Source organism: Salvia splendens, chromosome 1 (genome assembly GCF_004379255.2).
Source record: "Salvia splendens isolate huo1 chromosome 1, SspV2, whole genome shotgun sequence".
NCBI lineage: Eukaryota > Viridiplantae > Streptophyta > Magnoliopsida > Lamiales > Lamiaceae > Salvia > Salvia splendens.
In genome coordinates, this window is record NC_056032.1 from 13,578,633 (window position 1) to 13,597,608 (window position 18,976).

The window sequence follows — 18,976 nt, forward strand, 5'->3', positions numbered from 1 at the left end:
AATTTATATAAGTATATGAATTTTTCAGTCATGAATGCTCCCTCCGTCCGCGAATAGGAATATCGTTTTTCCATTTTAGTACGTCTACGAATAGGAGTCCCGGTTCATAATTACTCTGATAAAGGGGTTCTACATTCCACTAACTCATTCGCTCACATATCATTTGAAACTAATATACACAAGTGAGACTCATATTCTTTAAACTTTCTCATACCCACTTTTCTTAACATTTCTTAAAATAAATTAGACTTTTATTCGCGGACGGAGGGAGTGCTAACTAGCCAAATCTCGAACTCAGAAAAACTAAGCTCCCCGAGCGAATTTTCTTTTTCTTCATATTTCTACGATTACGTTCAACGTACTTATTTTCAATTCGACCTCATATAATACAAATAAAGAGATACTTAGTGATAGTGTGATAATGCTTGAGGTAATAAATCTCAGATTTGAATGTAATGTGATGTCACTTTTAAATTTATGTTTATTTGTCTAATTAAAAAAATGAGATTCGCAACTTCTATGTGTGAGAATTGGCTTAGCAGTGGAATGATAATACCCAATAATAACATAGTTTTTAAAATTTTTATTTATTTGCCAATAAAAAAGAGATGCCAAGTCAAAACAAACAAATTTCTTTTAACATTTGAATCTCAAACGCCAAAATAATCATGTGCTGGCAACAGCAAAATATATTGCCAACAAACGTCGAATCTGCACCACCTAAACAATCTTGTACTCATCAAAAATCCAAACACATGATCATAAAAATAAAATTTTGGTGCATGAAAATGGAATTGGAGGGTGGGAGCCTAGTCATGTGGGGAAGGCCCCCTCTAGTTTATCGGTATGTGAGTGTTTTATGATTTCCCCAAATCCACAATTTCTATATTCCTATATATCCGTTAGCCTATTTCTTATTTGGCCCCGTTTAAATGGGCCCTTTTCAAAACCCTCAGGGCATCAGTAACCCCGTCCCCATTTCCGGCCCCAAGTCCCCTCCACGTCATCATTCCTCTACAGTTGCGGCCCAGGCCCCAACTGCTGTAACCCTGCAGACCGCAACTCGGGCCGCAACTAATAAATGACACTATTCACAACTCCAACCTATTTAACTCGAAAACGCGATTCGTTGAACAATTGAAACCGGGAAAATGCATTGTTCATTCGAAATTAACATTACATTACTAGACGAAGCAAATTTAAAATACAAGAAACCCGAGCCACGACTACTACTTCTTTATTTGGGCGCGAAGGTAGGCGATCATCTCACGGTGCAACTCGAGCTCCTCGTCCGACATCTTCGATGTATCCCTCGCTGTCAACTCCGTCAGCTGGCTCATCCGCCATGTAATATTCATCTCCGACAAAGTGTCGGACATCTTATCCAGAGACGGATTGGTCGGTGGTGGCACCATAGCGGAGTTGCTCGCAGTTGCCTTCCCCTTTGCTTTCCTCTTGGCCGCCTTTGTTCCCATCGATCGACCCTTTAGGACGGCCAGCATTATACTTCTCAGCAATCCGCTCCCAAAAAACCTTGCTGGTTTGCTGGTTGCCGGTGATAGGATCCTCGGCGATGTCGATGTAGTTCCTCGCAAGCCACATTGTCTCTTGCGGACTGTACTTCTTCGGCCCATCCTCCTCGCCCACCTTCCCCTTGTCCCGCTCTTGAGCGGGCTCCATCTCACTGACCTCGAACTCTTCGGTGGTGACCGGCGATGTTCCGTCGACGTTGCTACCGACTCCCGGACTAGGCGTCGGCTGCGATGGTGGCGACGCCGGTATGTACCAATTGTTCGAGTTAACGAACTCCTCCATCTCACGTTGATCGCTGTTGAACCAATCTATTTACACCGACACAAATGGTATAATTGTTCGAGTTAATAGAGGATTGAAATGTAACGTAGGGTTGAAATTGAATGCACGTAAGATTTATGCACAACAAAGGCTCATCGCAAAAAAAAAATGGATTTGCGGCCCGGCCCGTCACCGTGCAACGCTGGGCCGGGACTCGCGCCTTGCTGCCCGTCACCGTGCAACGCCGTCCCGGGCCGGGACGCGGGACGCTAGCCAGGCCGGGAACGCGGCCCCGGGAGCGGCCTGGGCCGTGACTCTCCTCCGTGCAACGCTCGGGACGGGCCGGGACTCGCGAGATGCGGTCCGGCCCCTTGCGTTACGCATGCTCCCCTCTGTTTTATTCTATTTTGTAAAACTATTTTATTAGTTTTCAATTATTATACCACATCGTACCTTCTGCATTGTAGTATTTGCTCATGGCCCCTTCCCCTTCCAACATTTGCATTCTTCCCCCTTCGAATTTGACATATTTTAAGTTAAATTATTAGAGAAAATCCAAATACATGTCTCCATAAAATGGAGTACATATATTTTACAAAGCACGGTCAAATTAATATATTGATAAAAATATCTTTTTTCAATGGATTATTGTTCTAATATCTCCATGCACAACGAGCGTTGTGGTATTATTCCGGTGTTTTAGATGCGAAGAAGACTACATCAAGATTACTGCACACATGATGTTCTAAGATGTCTAAAAGATTAAGAAAAGTTGCATTTGAATTTTTTGGCAATGTTTTTATGGTATGAAATTGTGATCATTGTTACTTCCTCCGTCTACCATTATAAGGCCAGATTTGACCGAATAGAGATTTTTAAAAATATAGTAGAAAGTGAGTGGAAAAGTTTAGGGAAGGTGGGGTCTACACTCCTACTTTTATATACTCCTTAGTTTTATATTGAAATGTGAGTGAGATAAAGTTAGTGGAATGTAATGTCCATAATTAAAAATAGTATTGTAAAATATAAATGAGACATTTATTGGTGGATGGATGGAGTAGTTTTTGTTAATAACCGTTAATTTTTGTCCATAATACTATTAATTGTTAATATTCATGACAACCGGCTATAAATTTTTTTATAAGAATTGTCACTTTTCTTAGTTTTCTCCGACTCGTAGGGGGGAGGAAAAACCTTTTTTTTCTTTTGCAATTTTTTTTATTTATATATATTTTTTGTAATTTTATTATGCATATTTGAGAACTTGAAGATAGTGCTATATCGAGAACTCCCGATAATAAAGATGCCTGCCTGCAAATATGTCCCTCTATAGTCTATCCTATGGCGTGATTCGTGAATGAACATAAAATCGTGGGACAAAATGTAAATGCAAAGATCCGAGTCAAATTTTGCAACTACATTAGCCGTACATTATTTTATGTGCATATCATTTAGAGTATATAACTAGGAGTCTAGGAACATGCAATTATTTAGGTAAGTACACCCTATAAACTCTACTTTCGTGTATCAATTAGAAAATCACTCGCTCCAACCTTTAAATTTTATCAGTTTTTTCCATTTACATTCGTCCCATAAAATTTATTACAATTCATTTTTTTATTATTCTTAGCAATGGATTTTATATTCCACTAACTCAAATTTATCACAATTCATTTTTTATTATTCTTAGCAGTGGACTTTATATTCCACAAACTCATTCTAATTCATATTTTATTATAAAACTAATATATAAAAATAGGGTTTATCACCATTCATTTTTTATTATTCTTAATAATAGACCTTATATTCCACTAACTCATTCTAATTCAAATTTTATTATAAAATTAATATATAAAAATAGGGTAGCTCTTCACTGACTTTTTAAACTCATTTTCCTTTATATTTTATTAAATATATGTCCAATCAAAACTTGACAAAATTTAAAGGGGATGAGTAACAAAATATCTCCACTTGATATGAACTTCTAGGATAGGGCTGGCAAATCGTGCGGATTGGGTCGTTATCGGGTCAACCTGATAATGACCCAGCCCAATAAGATCTAACCTGAACCCGACCTGTTAAGAAAATTGTAAATCTGAACACGAACCCGACCTGCTACCTTCAAATCCGAACACGACCCGCACCCGACACGAACCCGTTATCGACACGATATAATATGGGTTGACACGACACGATAACAACCCGAACCTGATATTACACGATTAAAACCTAATATTACACGATTAAACCTTAATTTGTAACCTAATTTACACAATTAAAATTCATTTTATACTATTTAAACCTAATTTATAAGAAATTAAAAAATTAAAGTAATATATATTTTTTTAAATAATAAAAAAATAATAATATTATTTCTTAATGGGTTACCCGCATCCGACCCGAACCCAACCCGAAATTATCGGGTTCTTAATGGGTCAACCCGATAAGGACACGGATCCAATAAGACTTGACCCCAACCCAATAATTTCGTGCGGATTCGTGTCAGATTATCGTGTCGTGTCGAAAATTGCCAGCTCTATTATAGGAGATGCCAATGTATTTTTAAATACCTTTATATTTTATTAAATATATGTCCAATCAAAACTTGACAAAATTTAAAGGAGATGAGTAACAAAATATCTCCACTTGATATGAACTTCTAGGAGATGCCAATGTATTTTAATTTAAAAATCAATGCTCCTCTTGTGCCATTATGCCAAAAGTGGACCATTGCCCATCTATGGATGGGACGTCTACCAATATTGTGATTCGTACAATTGAAAATTTGACATTCTTCACATAATTTTACAAATTCATGTGACAACTGTTTGCATATTTAGGGCATCAGCAGTGGGGCGCCCTAAGGCTCGCCCTATGGCGCGCCACGTCATCAGTTTTATCCTTCTTCTCCCCACCTGCAGTGGGGCGCCCTAAAGCGAGCCCTAAGGCGCGCCCTATGGCGCGCCACATCATCATTTTATTGTTTTGTTTAATTAATTTAAATGTTTTCAAATAACAAGTAACGAGTAAATAAAAAACGTCTAAATAACAAATGGCGACGCATTAATAAAAAAAAGTTACACCATTCAACTTACAAAAAAAAAAACAACTAAGTCGGTGCAATTCCCAACTTCCGACGCAGCTCATCGATTAACGCCCGGAGATATTCGGCTTCGTCGGGGTCGGTACACTTCTTGAGTGCCTTGTGCGTCTGCAATAACGTCCTCGCCATCGACGCTGTTGCCAACGACTCAAACGCGGTGGCCGTCTGGGTCGGGAGCGTTTCCGGGAACGGAGATGGGTTTGCAGCGGTCGAGGATGAGGTCGCGGCCGCCTTCCCCTTGGCCTTCGCAGCCTTAACGCCGGGAGGACGCCGGGAGGACACCAGTGTGCCGGAACTCCCTTCATCCACGTACGTCCGGTTGAGGTCAACCGGGTGATTGCCGCTGCCGTTGCTCGTGTAATCACCAGCTTCGGTGGTCTTCGTCCTCTTCGGCGCACCAGTGTGCAGAATTCCACCTTGGAACTTCTGCTTGTCCCTCAAGAGCGCCCAGATGGCCTCGTGCTTGAAGTCGTCGTACATCGACCGGTACGACAACAACGCTTTAGCGCGCACGTCGCTCAAGCTCTCGCCGCTCCCCGTGCCCGCGTGAACTTCTCGAACTCCGCCACGTACAAGTTCACTTGCTTCTTCACTTGATCCCAGTGCTTGCGGAGTTGCTCACGTTTGCGCTTGTACGCGGTCGGCGGCTTGGCCTCATTGTAGAGGCCTGCGATGCGCTCCCAGTACGCAACCTGCCTCTTGTTGTTCGTGAAAATAGGGTCTTCCGATATATCTACCCAACACCGGGCCAAAATGAGGGTTTCGTCGTCGGTGTAGTTCGTACGGCCGGGGGCGTACTCATCTCAATTTCCAGGAGGCGGCAACTTCTGCGCCCGCTGCCGGTTCCGCTTCTTTTTGGCTGGGGCGGAAGCGGTCACGACAGGTTCGGAATCGGCCGCTGCGGCGTCACGGCAGGAGGGAGCGCTTGGTCGGTTTGGAGACGGCTCCATGTCAGACAACCCGTACGATTCCGTACTGAATCGGGATCGTACTGGGTGTCGGCGTCGAACTAACGATATTCGCCGGGTTCTGTACCCGACCAACGCGCCTCTCCGCTAAACATAGGACTATTGGGACTTGAATCCATTTCGTAGTAATTATGTAAATGTAATAAGTTTCGAAAGTGAAATCGTGAAATGAAATTACAAATGAACTCTATTTATAAAAAAACGAAACCGCGTGTCATCGTCCGCGTCGATCATCCGCGTAGCCCACAGTGGGCCAGACGATGGCGCGGACGATGGCCTATCGTCCGCGGCCATCGTCCGCGTAGGCCTCAATGGGGCGGACGATGGCGCGGACGATGGGCATCGTCCGCGCTATACTCCGCGCCCTTAGTATATGGCGCGACGATCGTCGGCGGCCTATGTCACGCACCCGCAATGGGGCGGACGATGGCGGGCGCGGACGATGCGCGCCATCGGGCGTGCCATCGTCTCCGCGCCCGCCATCGTCCGCCCCATTGCGGATGGCCTTACCATAATCGTTAAAACTACTTGCCTATCTAACCTAAATAATTATGCATTATAATTTGTACTTAATCAAAAGTGCATAGTTTTATGAAACGGACGAGATTAAGTAATTTGTAGAGCATTATTTAGGTTAGATAGGCAAGTAGTTTTAACGATTATGGTAAGGCCATCCGCAATGGGGCGGACGATGGCGGGCGCGGAGACGATGGCACGCCCGATGGCGCGCATCGTCCGCGCCCGCCATCGTCCGCCCCATTGCGGATGGCCTTACCATAATCGTTAAAACTACTTGCCTATCTAACCTAAATAATGCTCTACAAATTACTCAATCTCGTCCGTTTCATAAAACTATGCACTTTTGATTAAGTACAAATTATAATGCATAATTATTAAAATAAAAAAATATAAAAAAAGTAATTAAAGTATTATTAACAGAAAATGAGCCTGAACCAATAATTTTTAAATTTAGAAAGTTATACTTTGTATGTGACGTAAGGAGTAAAAATAACTCCCTAATTAAAATTGAGCACAAAAGTACAAATAATGGTAGTAAGATCATGCTATAAACAGGCTTATGGGAGGGAGGGAGCAAAAATAACTCCCTAATTAAATTGAGCATAAAAGTAAAAATGTGGTACGGAAGATCATATAAACGGTCATATAATTAGCACGTATCAAGTAATTAAAGAAGATACTCCGTAATAATTAATAAAATCTCATTAACTCTATATTTTTAAATATGGTAAATTTAATGAATTTCGGTATATCTATGATGATTGATGACGAGCCTACCGTTCAAAAGTAAAATGCGGAAAATAAAACTGAAGAACTCTTGAAGACTACGTTGTGATTGATTTGAATTGTTCTTGTTGATACATAGTACATCCCTATTTATAGGACTAGAGAAATAATGCACCTAGTAACTATATTTATTGGAACTCTATATTATAAATACTATCTCCTCTTTCCAACAGGTTGGGACTCTTTCTCTTCCCAACATACTTGGGACACTCAAGTTATCTTTCCAACACTCCCCTCAAGTTAAGTATCGAGTTTTTTCGACACTTAACTTGCACAATCTTCGTTTGGCTAAATAGTTTATACTCGTATTTAGGAGTCAATTCACTTTTCATTAATAGTTTATGCTCGTATCATAGAGCTTCTTCAATTCATCATTGATAGTTTATACTCCTATTTAGGAGCCTCTTTATACCATTCCTCGGCCCATTCCAGCTCAAACTATGAGCCCATTTTTCATTTCTTTTTTTTTTCTTCTTGAGCCCAATAACACTAGGCCCAATTTGTATTTTTTTGGAAATACTCAATTGAGAAGACGTCAACACCCGCCTCCGTTCTCCTCTCGTCTCCATCACGCCGTCCTCCTCGACACCAATAGCCACTATGATGAAGAGCCTTCTGGATCTCTTCAGCGGGCTTCTTACTTTTCGACAACCTTCTCAGTCTTTTCTTTCCCAACAACCTCAGCTTTTCATCTCTCCAAAAATCAAAAGGGTTCGCCCTATTCTCAACTCCTTCTCGGTTATAACGTACTATATCCACCATGGTCGGTCCCCAACTTTCCGGTGGCAGTCTCTCCCCCTGGGACGGATTCCACTTTAGAAGCCGACACAAGCTACCTCCGACGACATTGAGCCTCCACCGCCCAAGATTCAGCTCACCGATAGTCAGATATGCTTCATTCTTCTTCGTTGGCTCCTTCTTTCTCTAACATAAATTCAGAGAGGGATTGTTTGGTCGAATACTTATTCTCCCCCTCGGGCAGACAAACCGAGGACTCCTCCGCTGTTTTCTTCTCTTGACGGAGGCTGGGCTGCGACGCTCTATCGGTGACCACCAACAAACTCTTTCCCTTTTGGCGTCTCCATCTGGGAGACTCTTGATCTCTTGGTTGGGCTACTACCTTCTCAACAGCCTCAGCTCTTCTTTTGGTGGTACACACTGTCCTGCTCTCTTCTCGGCATTCTTCTAGGCGCGATGAATCATTTGGCAGTGTTTGTCGTCTCCCCCTCGCCGGACGATTCATCGAATTCTCTTCTTCCATTTTTTATGTTTGTAAGATTGTGAAAAATGGCTTGGTTGGGCTGCTACTCTGCGGCCTTTTTGACAGCATCGGTTCTTTCCTCTGTTCGAAGAAGAATTGTTCAGCTGTTTGCTTTCTCTCCCCTCGGCTGGATGATTCATTATCTCCATCTTTGGAGCCATCATCTCTTCTCTGGAGAAACAGACTGGCCTGCTATGGCTGTCCGACATCTTCACTTTCGGAGTCTTCTTGCCTTCCTCTCTTAGATCTCTCCTGCTCGCTGCCATCTCCTTATCGGCGCTCCCATCGACGTCCAATCGACTCTTTCTTGCTAGTTGTCTGTTGGCTACTCCGTAGTTTTGACAATAGAGGCCATCATCACGTTGCTTGCGGTCTGCGCCGTCGTCTATCCGTGCTGCTGAGCAGCCGCTGCTGGAGTCACCGTCGACCGGAGTTGCCAGCGCTGGAGTCGCGAGGAATTCCAGCCGCTGCTGGACCTCGCCGAGGTCACCCCGTTGCTGCTGTCCGCTGGAGCTGCTGTCCAGATCAGTTCGGGCAGCCGCTGCCTGACGTTCTTCGTCTTGGCAGCCCATTTCTCTCAAAACTTGATAGGAACTTGGAATTGTTTCCTTCTCTCTTGATTTCTTGAACAAAAATATGAGCTGGAGAACTTTGGCGCAACCTTTTTTGTGATTTTTGGGTTCCCCCGATTGAAAGGAAGATTTTTTTTAGTTTTGAACAAACTAATGAAGGATCGTTAGCTACTCTGATACCATGTTGAAAAGTAAAATGCGGAAAATAAAAATGATGAACTCTTGAAGACTACATTGTGATTGATTTGAATTGTTCTTGTTGATACATAGTACATCCCTATTTATAGGACTAGAGAATAATGCACATAGGAACTATATTTATTGGAACTCTATATTATAATTGCTATCTCCTCTTTTCAACAGGTTGAGACTCCACACTTTCTCTTCCCAACATACTTGGGACACCCAAGTTATCTTTCCAACACCTACTTGATTAAAATAATCAGCTAATATCTCAGCTGCTAATTTTTGCTTCATATGTAAGTGTACAAGTTATGTAAGAGTAAATCCAAGCCTCCTAGCTCAACTGGTTGAGAAGAGAGGCAAGGATACCGCCAATCCAGGAGGTCATGAGTTCGGCCTTTGGGCTTGGCAAGCTTGCAGACCCCGACCCGCTTGATGGCGAGAATTTACGGTCCCGGACCCGTCGAACGGGGGCTAGAGAACGAGCCTGAGGAGGGGCTTGCTCACAGGCTGGTGCGCGGCTGCGTGTGTCAGGGCTAGTCTTCGAGCCATGAGGGGTTGTGTGTCAGGGTTAGCTCGCTTGCCGAATGTATCACGAACTCCGATGTGTGTGTGGGTGTGTATCTGTGTGTGTAAAAAAAAACAAGTTATGTAAGAGTAACACAGGGATCACAGACCACAATTATGTTATCACACGCGCTATTCTATACACAAAAGGCAAGAAATCAGAGAAGGAAAAAAATTTTATATGCCATTTCAAATTGATTAATAATACTCCGATATTATTTTCCATATCTTTTCAAGGTGATACTCATTTTTTATCAGCATTTTTTTAGACAATGAAATTGAAAAGTAACACTATCAATTCAAAATTACAAAGTATATTAATAAATTAAAAACAATGGCGGTGATCGTATCTTCTTGACGCTCACGTGTATGCCACGTCGTTATCTTCTCTTTATATTACTGGTCTTAGAGCATCTCCAATGGCGGACGTCCGGTCGGACATCCGCAACGGGCGACCAGGACATCCGCCATTGTGGCGTTTCAACTCGGATACGGACGTCCCGTAAGGACGTCGGATGTCCTCGGATGTGGGGGCGACGGGCGGGCGGACGTCCGCCATTGTGGCGTGGGTCGGACGTCCGGTATTTAAATTTTTTTTAAAACTCTATATATACGGCTCGTTGAACTTCATTTCATTCGCACCACTTGTGTTAACAAGTTTCTCTCTCTACATCTCTATTTTCAAGTATATCTAGAATGACTAGTGATAGTGATAGCGAGGATGAATTGGAGGTCGCTGTGGAAGGTGCGATAGATTGGCTGCTACACCAGAGGGAGCAGTGGCGGCAGCAGGTGGCGGTACATCGGCCGATCCGTCATCGAACTACAATACCCCGTGACCACATTGCTGCACATATTCGGTTGTATCAGGACTACTTCGCTCCGCAGCCGCGTTTTGGGGATGCCTTATTCCGGCAACGTTTTAGGATGCATCGTCCATTGTTTATGCATATCGTGGGTGCTTTAGAGAGAAGATACCTGTATTTTAGGATCAGGGAGGATGCAGTCGGCAAACCCGGACTCACGCCCTTACAGAAGTGCACTGTCGCAATCAGACAACTGGCGTACGGAGGCGCGGCCAACATGTTCGATGAGTACCTCCACATTGGTGAGTCGACAACCGTCGAGTGTCTGCAGAATTTTTGCGCGGGCGTGAGAGCGATATTCGGGGAACGGTATCTTCGGAGTCCGAGCCCCGAAGACTGCCAGAGGCTGATAGATATGCATGGGTCGGTGCACGGGTTCCCTGGGATGTTGGGCAGCATAGATTGTACGCATTGGGAGTGGAAGAACTGCCTCGCCGCCTGGAAGGGGATGTACACTACCGGTTTCAAAGCCAAGCATCCCATGATGATCCTTGAAGCTGTAGCTGACTACCGGCTGTGGATATGACATGCTTATTTTGGAGTCGCCGGGTCGAACAACGACATCAACGTTCTCTAGTCGTCGCCCCTGTTCAACGCTCAGTGCAATGGCGTTGGTCCCGCCATCAGTTTCGTCACCAACGGCAACCAGCACAATATGGGATACTATTTGGCGGATGAGATATACCCAAACTGGCCCGTCTTTGTGATGACAATCAAGCATCCGCTCGGAGAAAAGAAGTCATACTTTGCGAGCCGTCAGGAAGCACCGCGCAAGGATGTGGAGCGGACATTTGGTGTGCTCCAGAGTTGATGGGCGGTAGTAAAGGGTCCTGCACGGCAGTGGTATATTCCCAACATCGGTGATGTCATGTACGCATGTATCATAATGCACAACATGATTGTCGAAAATGAAGCTGCGGAACTGACTCAGTGGACCAATGAAGATGATACGGGTGCAGATCCAAGTCACGGCGTGGCCACCGCGAATGTGAATATGGGGGTACCTCATGGAGAGGTCGAGCGGATGCGTGCATTTTCCAACATGCGGCAAACAGATGCCCATGTTCGACTTCAGCACGATATTATCGAAGAGGTTTGGACGCGGAGGGGTTGACGTTGATGTTATTACTTTTTTTGTTTTATTACTATGTATTTTTTTTTCAAATCATGTATGTTTTTTTTAATGAAGTTGATAATTTTTCCCGTTCGTATTCGTGTTGAAATTTTATTTCCGTAAACGTAAATTGCTTTATTTGTGAATTTGTGACTTTTTTTTATTGCGGGAAGTCCTAGTGGGAAGGGCGATGGGAAGGGCGGATTGTGAAGGGGATGTCCTAGTGACGTGGCAGTGGGATGGGAAGTCCTAGTGACGTGGCATGAGGTGTTTTTGGGAAGTCCTAGTGGATGTCCGAATGGGACATCCATGCATTGGAGATGCTCTTAGACCATCCGCAATGGGCGGACGATGGCACGCCCGATGGCGCGCATCGTCCGCCCCCACTGTGGGTGTGTGGCATAGGCCGCGGACGATAGTCGCGGCCTATGCTTCGGGCGCGACTTAAACCGCGGACGATGGCCATCGTCCGCGCCATCGTCCGCCTCATTGCGGACGCAGCGGACGATGGTCGCGGACGATGGCCATCGTCCGCGACATCGTCCGCCCCATTGTGAAGGCCGCAGACGATGGCACGCGGACGATGGCATGCGGTTTCGTTTTTTTATATAAATCTCGTTTCTCATTCAGTTGTGCATATGAACATATCGACTATCTCTCAACATATTCTCTCTCAACATCCAACGAAAATGAATCCCGGCGAAGACACCAATAGTTCTGGTTCGTCTGATTCCGGTCGTTCGATTGACGAAGCATTAGATGCAGCCGTTGAAGAGGCCATGGCGGCATGCTATTCGCAAATGCAGCGCGAGAAGGCGGCGGCTGCAGCGGCGGCTGAGCAAGTCCATCGTCCTATTCGACCTAGGACGTATGTCCGACGCAACCACGAGGAAGCTCACAGGCGTCTGGTTGAAGACTATTTTGCCGATCAACCACGTTGGGGCCCGACTATTTTCCGCCGCCGGTTTCGAATGTCGAGGTACCTTTTTCTCAGCATTGTTCGTACATTGTCTTCACGTGAAGAATACTTCACGTTTCGGGGGGAAGCCATCGGGAAACCCGGCCTTACACCATTGCAAAAGTGCACTACTGCTATTCGTCAGTTGGCATACGGCACCACGGCGGACCTTTTTGACGAGTACCTCCACTGTGGGGAGACTATAGGCCGCGAGTGTCTGAAGTACTTTTGTCGGGGGATAGTAGAGGCCTATGGCGACACATATTTGCGCAAGCCGACTGCCACTGATTGCCAGGGTTTGATGCAGATGCATGAGACGGTGCACGGGTTTCCTGGGATGCTCGGGAGCATCGACTGTATGCACTGGCAGTGGAAGAACTGTCCGAGGGCGTGGAGAGGCCAATTCACAAGTGGATACAAGGGCAGCCACCCGACGATGATACTCGAAGCCGTCGCTGACTATCGGCTTTGGATCTGGCATGCTTACTTCGGCGTAGCCGGGTCGAACAACGACATCAACGTCCTCAACTCGTCCACTCTCTTCACCGACCAATGTAACGGCAACGGCCCGGCCATAGAGTTTACTGCCAACAGACGCCAATACCATATGGGGTACTACTTGGCCGACGACATCTACCCACGGTGGCCAGTTTTCCTAAAGACAGTCAGCTGCCCGATTGGTGAGAAGAGGGTTTTATTTGCGCAAAAGCAAGAGGCGGCGCGGAAGGATGTAGAGCGGGCATTTGGGGTGCTCCAATCACGGTGGGCAATTGTGAAAGGGCCGGCTCGTTTCTGGCACAAGGAAGTCATCGCCGATGTCATATATGCGTGCATAATCATGCACAATATGATAGTCGAGAGTGAAGGCGGAAGCATCACCGATTGGAAAGACGACGACCGTGCATCTAGCTCTGCCGGCACATCGACCTAGACACCCGATAGAGGGTTACCGTTAGGTTTCGATGAGGTTTTATCTAGGCAGGCCTCAATGCGCAACCAACAGGAGCATGCGCAGCTCATGAGCGACATGATTGAAGAAGTGTGGGCTCGTAACCGCCGTCGCTGAGTTTGCGTTTTTTATTATTTCGCATTTTAATGTATTAATTTTTATTAAATGAATGAAGTTTTTAAAATTCGTATTTTAAATGTATTTTAGTTTTTTTTAATTCGTATGTATTTTGTAAATATTACAAAATTGATGATGTGGCGCGCCTTAGGGCGCCCACTGCAGGTGGAGAAGGAGGAGGATAAAAATGCTGACGTGGCGCGCCTTAGGGCGCCCCACTGCTGCTGATGGTCTTAGTCTTAAGTCTAAAATGTCTTCTTTGCATATTTGAGAAACCTTTTCTTTTCCATGAATAAGGTTTGTAGATTCACTCCTTGAAAGCGCGCTCTCTCTCTCTCACACACACACACACACACACACACCACTTATTCCCTACTGCAGTTGAAGATGAAGCCTTGACAGTTGCCTCATTTGCAACTACACTGTCACATGTATCTTCTTCTCTTTTCCTTTCCCCTCTTTGGAATTTTTTTATAATTAGAGCCCAACTTTTCACAAAGGGGGCTCAAATTTGCATGCCATATTCACTCCCTACTCCGAAAAGACATTACATTAATACCTGGTACGTTCAAATTTGCACCCCTTTTTTTTACTGCTTAAAAGCATTTTACAACTCAACTTTGGCAGTTACAAAGAAGAAAATATTTTCATTTCTTACCATTCTTAGACCACCTTATTTTTTTGTCTCTAGATCTGTTTAGGCCTTCTGTCGGAGTGATTCTTGGGATTTTGGTGTTGGCTAGTTCTTGGTTTTTATGCATAAGATTGGATTTTTGGCGTAGGACGTTGTTATGATATAGAATAACGTTAGATATAGGTGGTGTTGGAGAATGCCGAGGCAGAATTTGATCAATGTTGATGTGAAAATTGGAAGGAGAAAATGCAAAGTGAGAAAGAGGGGTTCATCATGTTCTTCATCATCGTTGGTGCAGAATAACCGGTTGAAACACGCTTTTTTGGTCAGGAAGCGACTGGGATCGAGCACCACCCCTGTTCCTAGGTGGAAGATGATGACCTCCAAATCACCATCACTCAATTATGATGGAAAGGCGAGGGAGCTGTCGATTTCAGCCCGAAAACTGGCTGCCACTCTCTGGGAGATTGATGGCTTTCCTTCACCAAGAGTGGAAAGGGAGAATTTGGATGATAGGAAGAGTAAGGTTGGGGGAGTTGTTAGGATGCTAGAATCGGGATCAACGGCTCTTGTTTTGTCTGATCCGTTTCGTAGTCCTCTTGCTGAGGTGGGGATTGTGCATTTACATGGACACACTTATCTGATACTATTTACTTCTTGTTGTTGTTGTGTTAGTTTTGATTAGGATTTTGGTGGTGATTCGGTCCATAAACCGTGTTTGATGTTGTTTTGCAGAGAATGGAACCTCATCCACCAAAAATGGCCAGCCACAGAAGGAGAGCATCAGCAAGTTCTCAGAAGCTGGATAGTACTAATTGCCTCCTTGAGGTATGGTTTTTAGTAATATGTTGAAATTTCCTTTTACTAGAAGAAGATGGTTATTGCAAGAGTTGATTAGGAACTTAGTTCCCTTTGGTGGGAGTGTGTTGGTGGAACATGTTTCGGAGATCCAACATATTTTCTTGAATTAGGTCGATAAGATGCATCGAGCATATGCTTCTTTATTAGGAAAAACTAAGACTAAATGTGTTTTTAGTGAAAATTTTGATTCATGCGTCATGACATAAATGGACAAAAACTGTATGGTGTTACTATGGAGCTGAGAACATGGTTTGTTTTTTGTTATGTGACACCACTGTACCTATCATGTCAAATGCTTGTCTCCTTATAGATATCAACAAATGGTTAAAAGCACTTTCATTTGCCAACCAATTTCTTTTGGCTGTTTCTTCTTGATTGGAATGTTCGAGAGAAGGTGAAAAACTTTGGTGGTTAATGTAGACGATGCAGGTTGATCAGGCGCAGAACCATGCCCGAAGCCCGTGTAGGCACGTAGTTGGAACCAAGAATCGTCTCAAGGATGTCTATAACGGCCTCATAACTTCAAAAGAGTTGCTCAAAGTGATGAGCCGTGTTGGCCATCTTGATGAACAGAACTCTACGCGTTTATCCCTTTTCTCGGCCCTAAAGTTTGAGCTGGACCGGGCTTGTATCCATGTAAGTAAATTGATCCAAGAGCAACGGAAGGGGGGTGAGATTGGTGTGTTGGTCAAGCAGTTAGAAGAGGAGAAGTTAGTTTGGAAACTGAAAGAGCAAGATAGGATTCGCAGTGCCATTGCATCTGTAAATGGAGAGCTTGAAACTGAGAGGAAAATGAGGAGACAGACGGAGAGGCTGAACAAGAAGCTCGGGGTAGAACTGGCAGAGACGAGGGAGTCCCTGACGAAGATGAGCAAGGAGCTCGAGAGTGAGAAGAGGGCACGAGAGATGTTTGAGCAAGTGTGTGATGAACTGGCTCGGGGCATAGGGGAGGATCGGGCTGAGGTGGAGGAACTCAAGAGGCGTTCGGATAAAGTCTGTAAAGAGGTGGAGAAGGAGAGAGATATGCTCCAGTTAGCTGATGTGCTGCGTGAGGAAAGAGTGCAGATGAAGCTTGCGGAGGCCAAGTATCAATTCGAGGAGAAAAACACGCTTGTTGACGCATTGAGGAGTGAGCTCGAGGCCTACATGAAGTCGAAGAATGGCAAAGAACAACAAGGTGATGGCTCTCCGAGCTATGACAAGATCAAGGAGCTCGAGAGATACTTGTGGGAGACGCTTCCTAGCCCATACGAGTACCAAGATATAAACAGAGATGGCATTTTGGATGTTTCAGCCCTAAACAAAGATAATCAACATGAAGAGGAAGCAGAAGATGGCGACGATGATGATGATGAGCAGGAGGAGGATTCAGCTGACAGCGACCTCCACTCCATCGAACTAAACATGGATGACATCAGCCAGAGCTTCCAATGGGGCGACGCTGCCAATGCAGAGTCGAAGAGGAGAAAATCCATCTAAAAAAAGATCAAGAAACCACCACCCCCAGTAGCAGAAGCAGCCATTTTGTCAGATGGGAACAAACAAGAAACTCTAGACATGTTTGACAGAAGAGGGTTGTTTGAGTTCTCATCGATGCCATGGAAAAAAAGGGACATCAAAGACGAGCTCGAGAGATACAACATGATCAAAGACCTAAGAGACCATATAGTTTCCACTTCAAGAATTGCATCCTCTCAAGACTTGGCTACTCCTTCAAAGGAGGATCCTCCCAATGGTGGTGTGACTGTGCCATGTCATGGCTAGCAGCTTTAGGTGAGGCGTTTCGTCGCACCTCCTTATTGGGGTAAGGGTGAAAACTACCCCCCAGTGTGGCCTATCTCATGAATTCAGGATTGTAAACAGAAACTTTTGTTTCCATAGATTTAGATAAGTCTATAATTGTATAAATTATGCTACTTTGCCTCTGCAGCAATGAAAGTGTTAATACTATGTAGCATGATTAGCTTTTTAGAGAAATCTTAAAGTTTAACCAAATAATGCTGTGATAATGTTGTAGAATGCACTATTTTTGCTGGTCCCGTGTTATTTAATCATCATAGTACAACCTCCAGAATCATGTCAGTTTTTTACTACTCAGATGGTGATTGCTCCTTGCTTCCCACAAACCTTTTTCTGATTTTGTGATACATTTACTTTTTGGATTACAAAAGTTTCATTACAATAATGCAAAATAGACTGTGAATCAAATATTCAATTCACTCACTGATTCTAAGAAACGACCCTTTAAAGAGAGAGTGAAGTGGAGTAATTGCTAGCGGAAAACTGCCCAACTGATGCATGCTAACTTGGAAAAACTGCCCAAACACAAAATACATAAAATGAAAGTTTGTACCTTATTAATGCCACAATAATGTTAATCCCATCAAAATCTTGTTTCTTACAAAACACATGGTTTTGTAATTGTAAATTTGTAGCTAAGGTGTGTTGGATTATTTTGATTTTTGAGCACATGCACGCATATAATTGCCAGATACACAGCTGGAAGCTATGGATTTATTTTATTTTATTTTATATAGATACATGTTGATTAAATGAATGATTGTCTCATGTGGCAGCATCATTTTCAAGCAATGTTTGAAAAATAGACCGACTGGCCGGTTTGACTGGTCCAACTGATAAAACCAGTTGGTCATACCAGTCCGACCAACACCAAAAACCAATTTTTTAATTTATAATTATATTTTTTAAAAATTTATTAAATTTGTAGATAGTGGGACTTTTAAACTGGAAATCGAAAAATTTTTTAATTAAATTTTTTCATTCACTAAATTTTACTAATATTTTATATATTTCTATATTTAACTAATTATATTTAAGGTAAAATATTTTCTATGATGAATTATTAATTACTGTATATTTTATCATTCACTAAAACGTTAATATATGTTGTATATTATATATTTATTTATATAGTACTCCGTACTATTGGAAGGAAAGATCTCACCGTGGAAGGAAAGATTTTCCGTAGCTGATTTCCTGTGATCACGATTAATTAGAAATTGATATTTACCTTGTATAGAGAATATGGTTAGGGAAATCAATCTTACCTTATTTGTATTCTTGAAGGCCTATAAAGAGGCATGTAAATCTTGTGATTATCAATGAGAAAGAGTGATATGAATTCCCTAAAACTTGTTTCTACATGGCATCAGAGCCTTGTTTAAACAAGGGCTCAGAATTATTTTCATCATTGCCCAAACCTATCTCGGCCAAAATAACCAAGAACCAGTGAGCAAACAAAATTCAAATCAATTCCAAAATGTCAGACGACGAGAAGAAACCAACAACAGATTCGTCAGAATCATCAAGCAGCAAGATTCGAGCAAATAAGAATGTAACTGTTGCATTCGATCTTAATGGAGGAGATTACCAACTGGGAACCGCATATGGGTGGATTAAAAGGGAGGCGGTCCGACAGAGATTAGAGCCACCGGAATCCTCAAATCCTAGTACCCACGGCGGAACAGAATCGCAAGGAATCGGTCATGGACTTGCGGCTCAGGGGCAACGCCAAGGTAACCGGAGCGGAACCTGGCGCCAAGCCACCGCTGTTCACCGCCCGGGGAGCGAACCGGTTGAGAAATCCAAGCTTTGGTGGGAAGGAAGGCAGACGGCAAAGACCAAGATGGCCATTGGAGTTTCCGCCGGCAGTGAAGCGGCGAAAACTATATCGGGCAATCGAGAAGTGGTAACCGGACGGGGA

General features: G+C 43.8%; 1 protein-coding gene across 1 annotated transcript; it reads left to right on the forward strand.

The window, feature by feature from the left end:
• Positions 1–14,060: 14,060 nt before the first annotated feature.
• On the forward strand, positions 14,061–17,286 carry LOC121743313. The gene is made up of 4 exons (XM_042136585.1): positions 14,061–14,319; positions 14,449–14,998; positions 15,127–15,219; positions 15,673–17,286. The coding sequence occupies exons 2-4, from the start codon at positions 14,588–14,590 to the stop codon at positions 16,729–16,731; spliced, it is 1,563 nt and encodes a 520-aa protein (XP_041992519.1). The 5' UTR covers positions 14,061–14,319; positions 14,449–14,587; the 3' UTR covers positions 16,732–17,286.
• Positions 17,287–18,976: the final 1,690 nt, after the last annotated feature.

Excerpts from the sequence above, each read along its gene's own strand:
- LOC121743313 (XM_042136585.1), top strand. The coding sequence starts at position 14,588 with ATGCCGAGGCAGAATTTGATCAATGTTGATGTGAAAATTGGAAGGAGA. Across the intron at positions 14,999-15,126 it reads TTCGTAGTCCTCTTGCTGAG|AGAATGGAACCTCATCCACC; the intron begins GTGGGGATTGTG and ends GTTGTTTTGCAG. Across the intron at positions 15,220-15,672 it reads GTACTAATTGCCTCCTTGAG|ACGATGCAGGTTGATCAGGC; the intron begins GTATGGTTTTTA and ends TGGTTAATGTAG.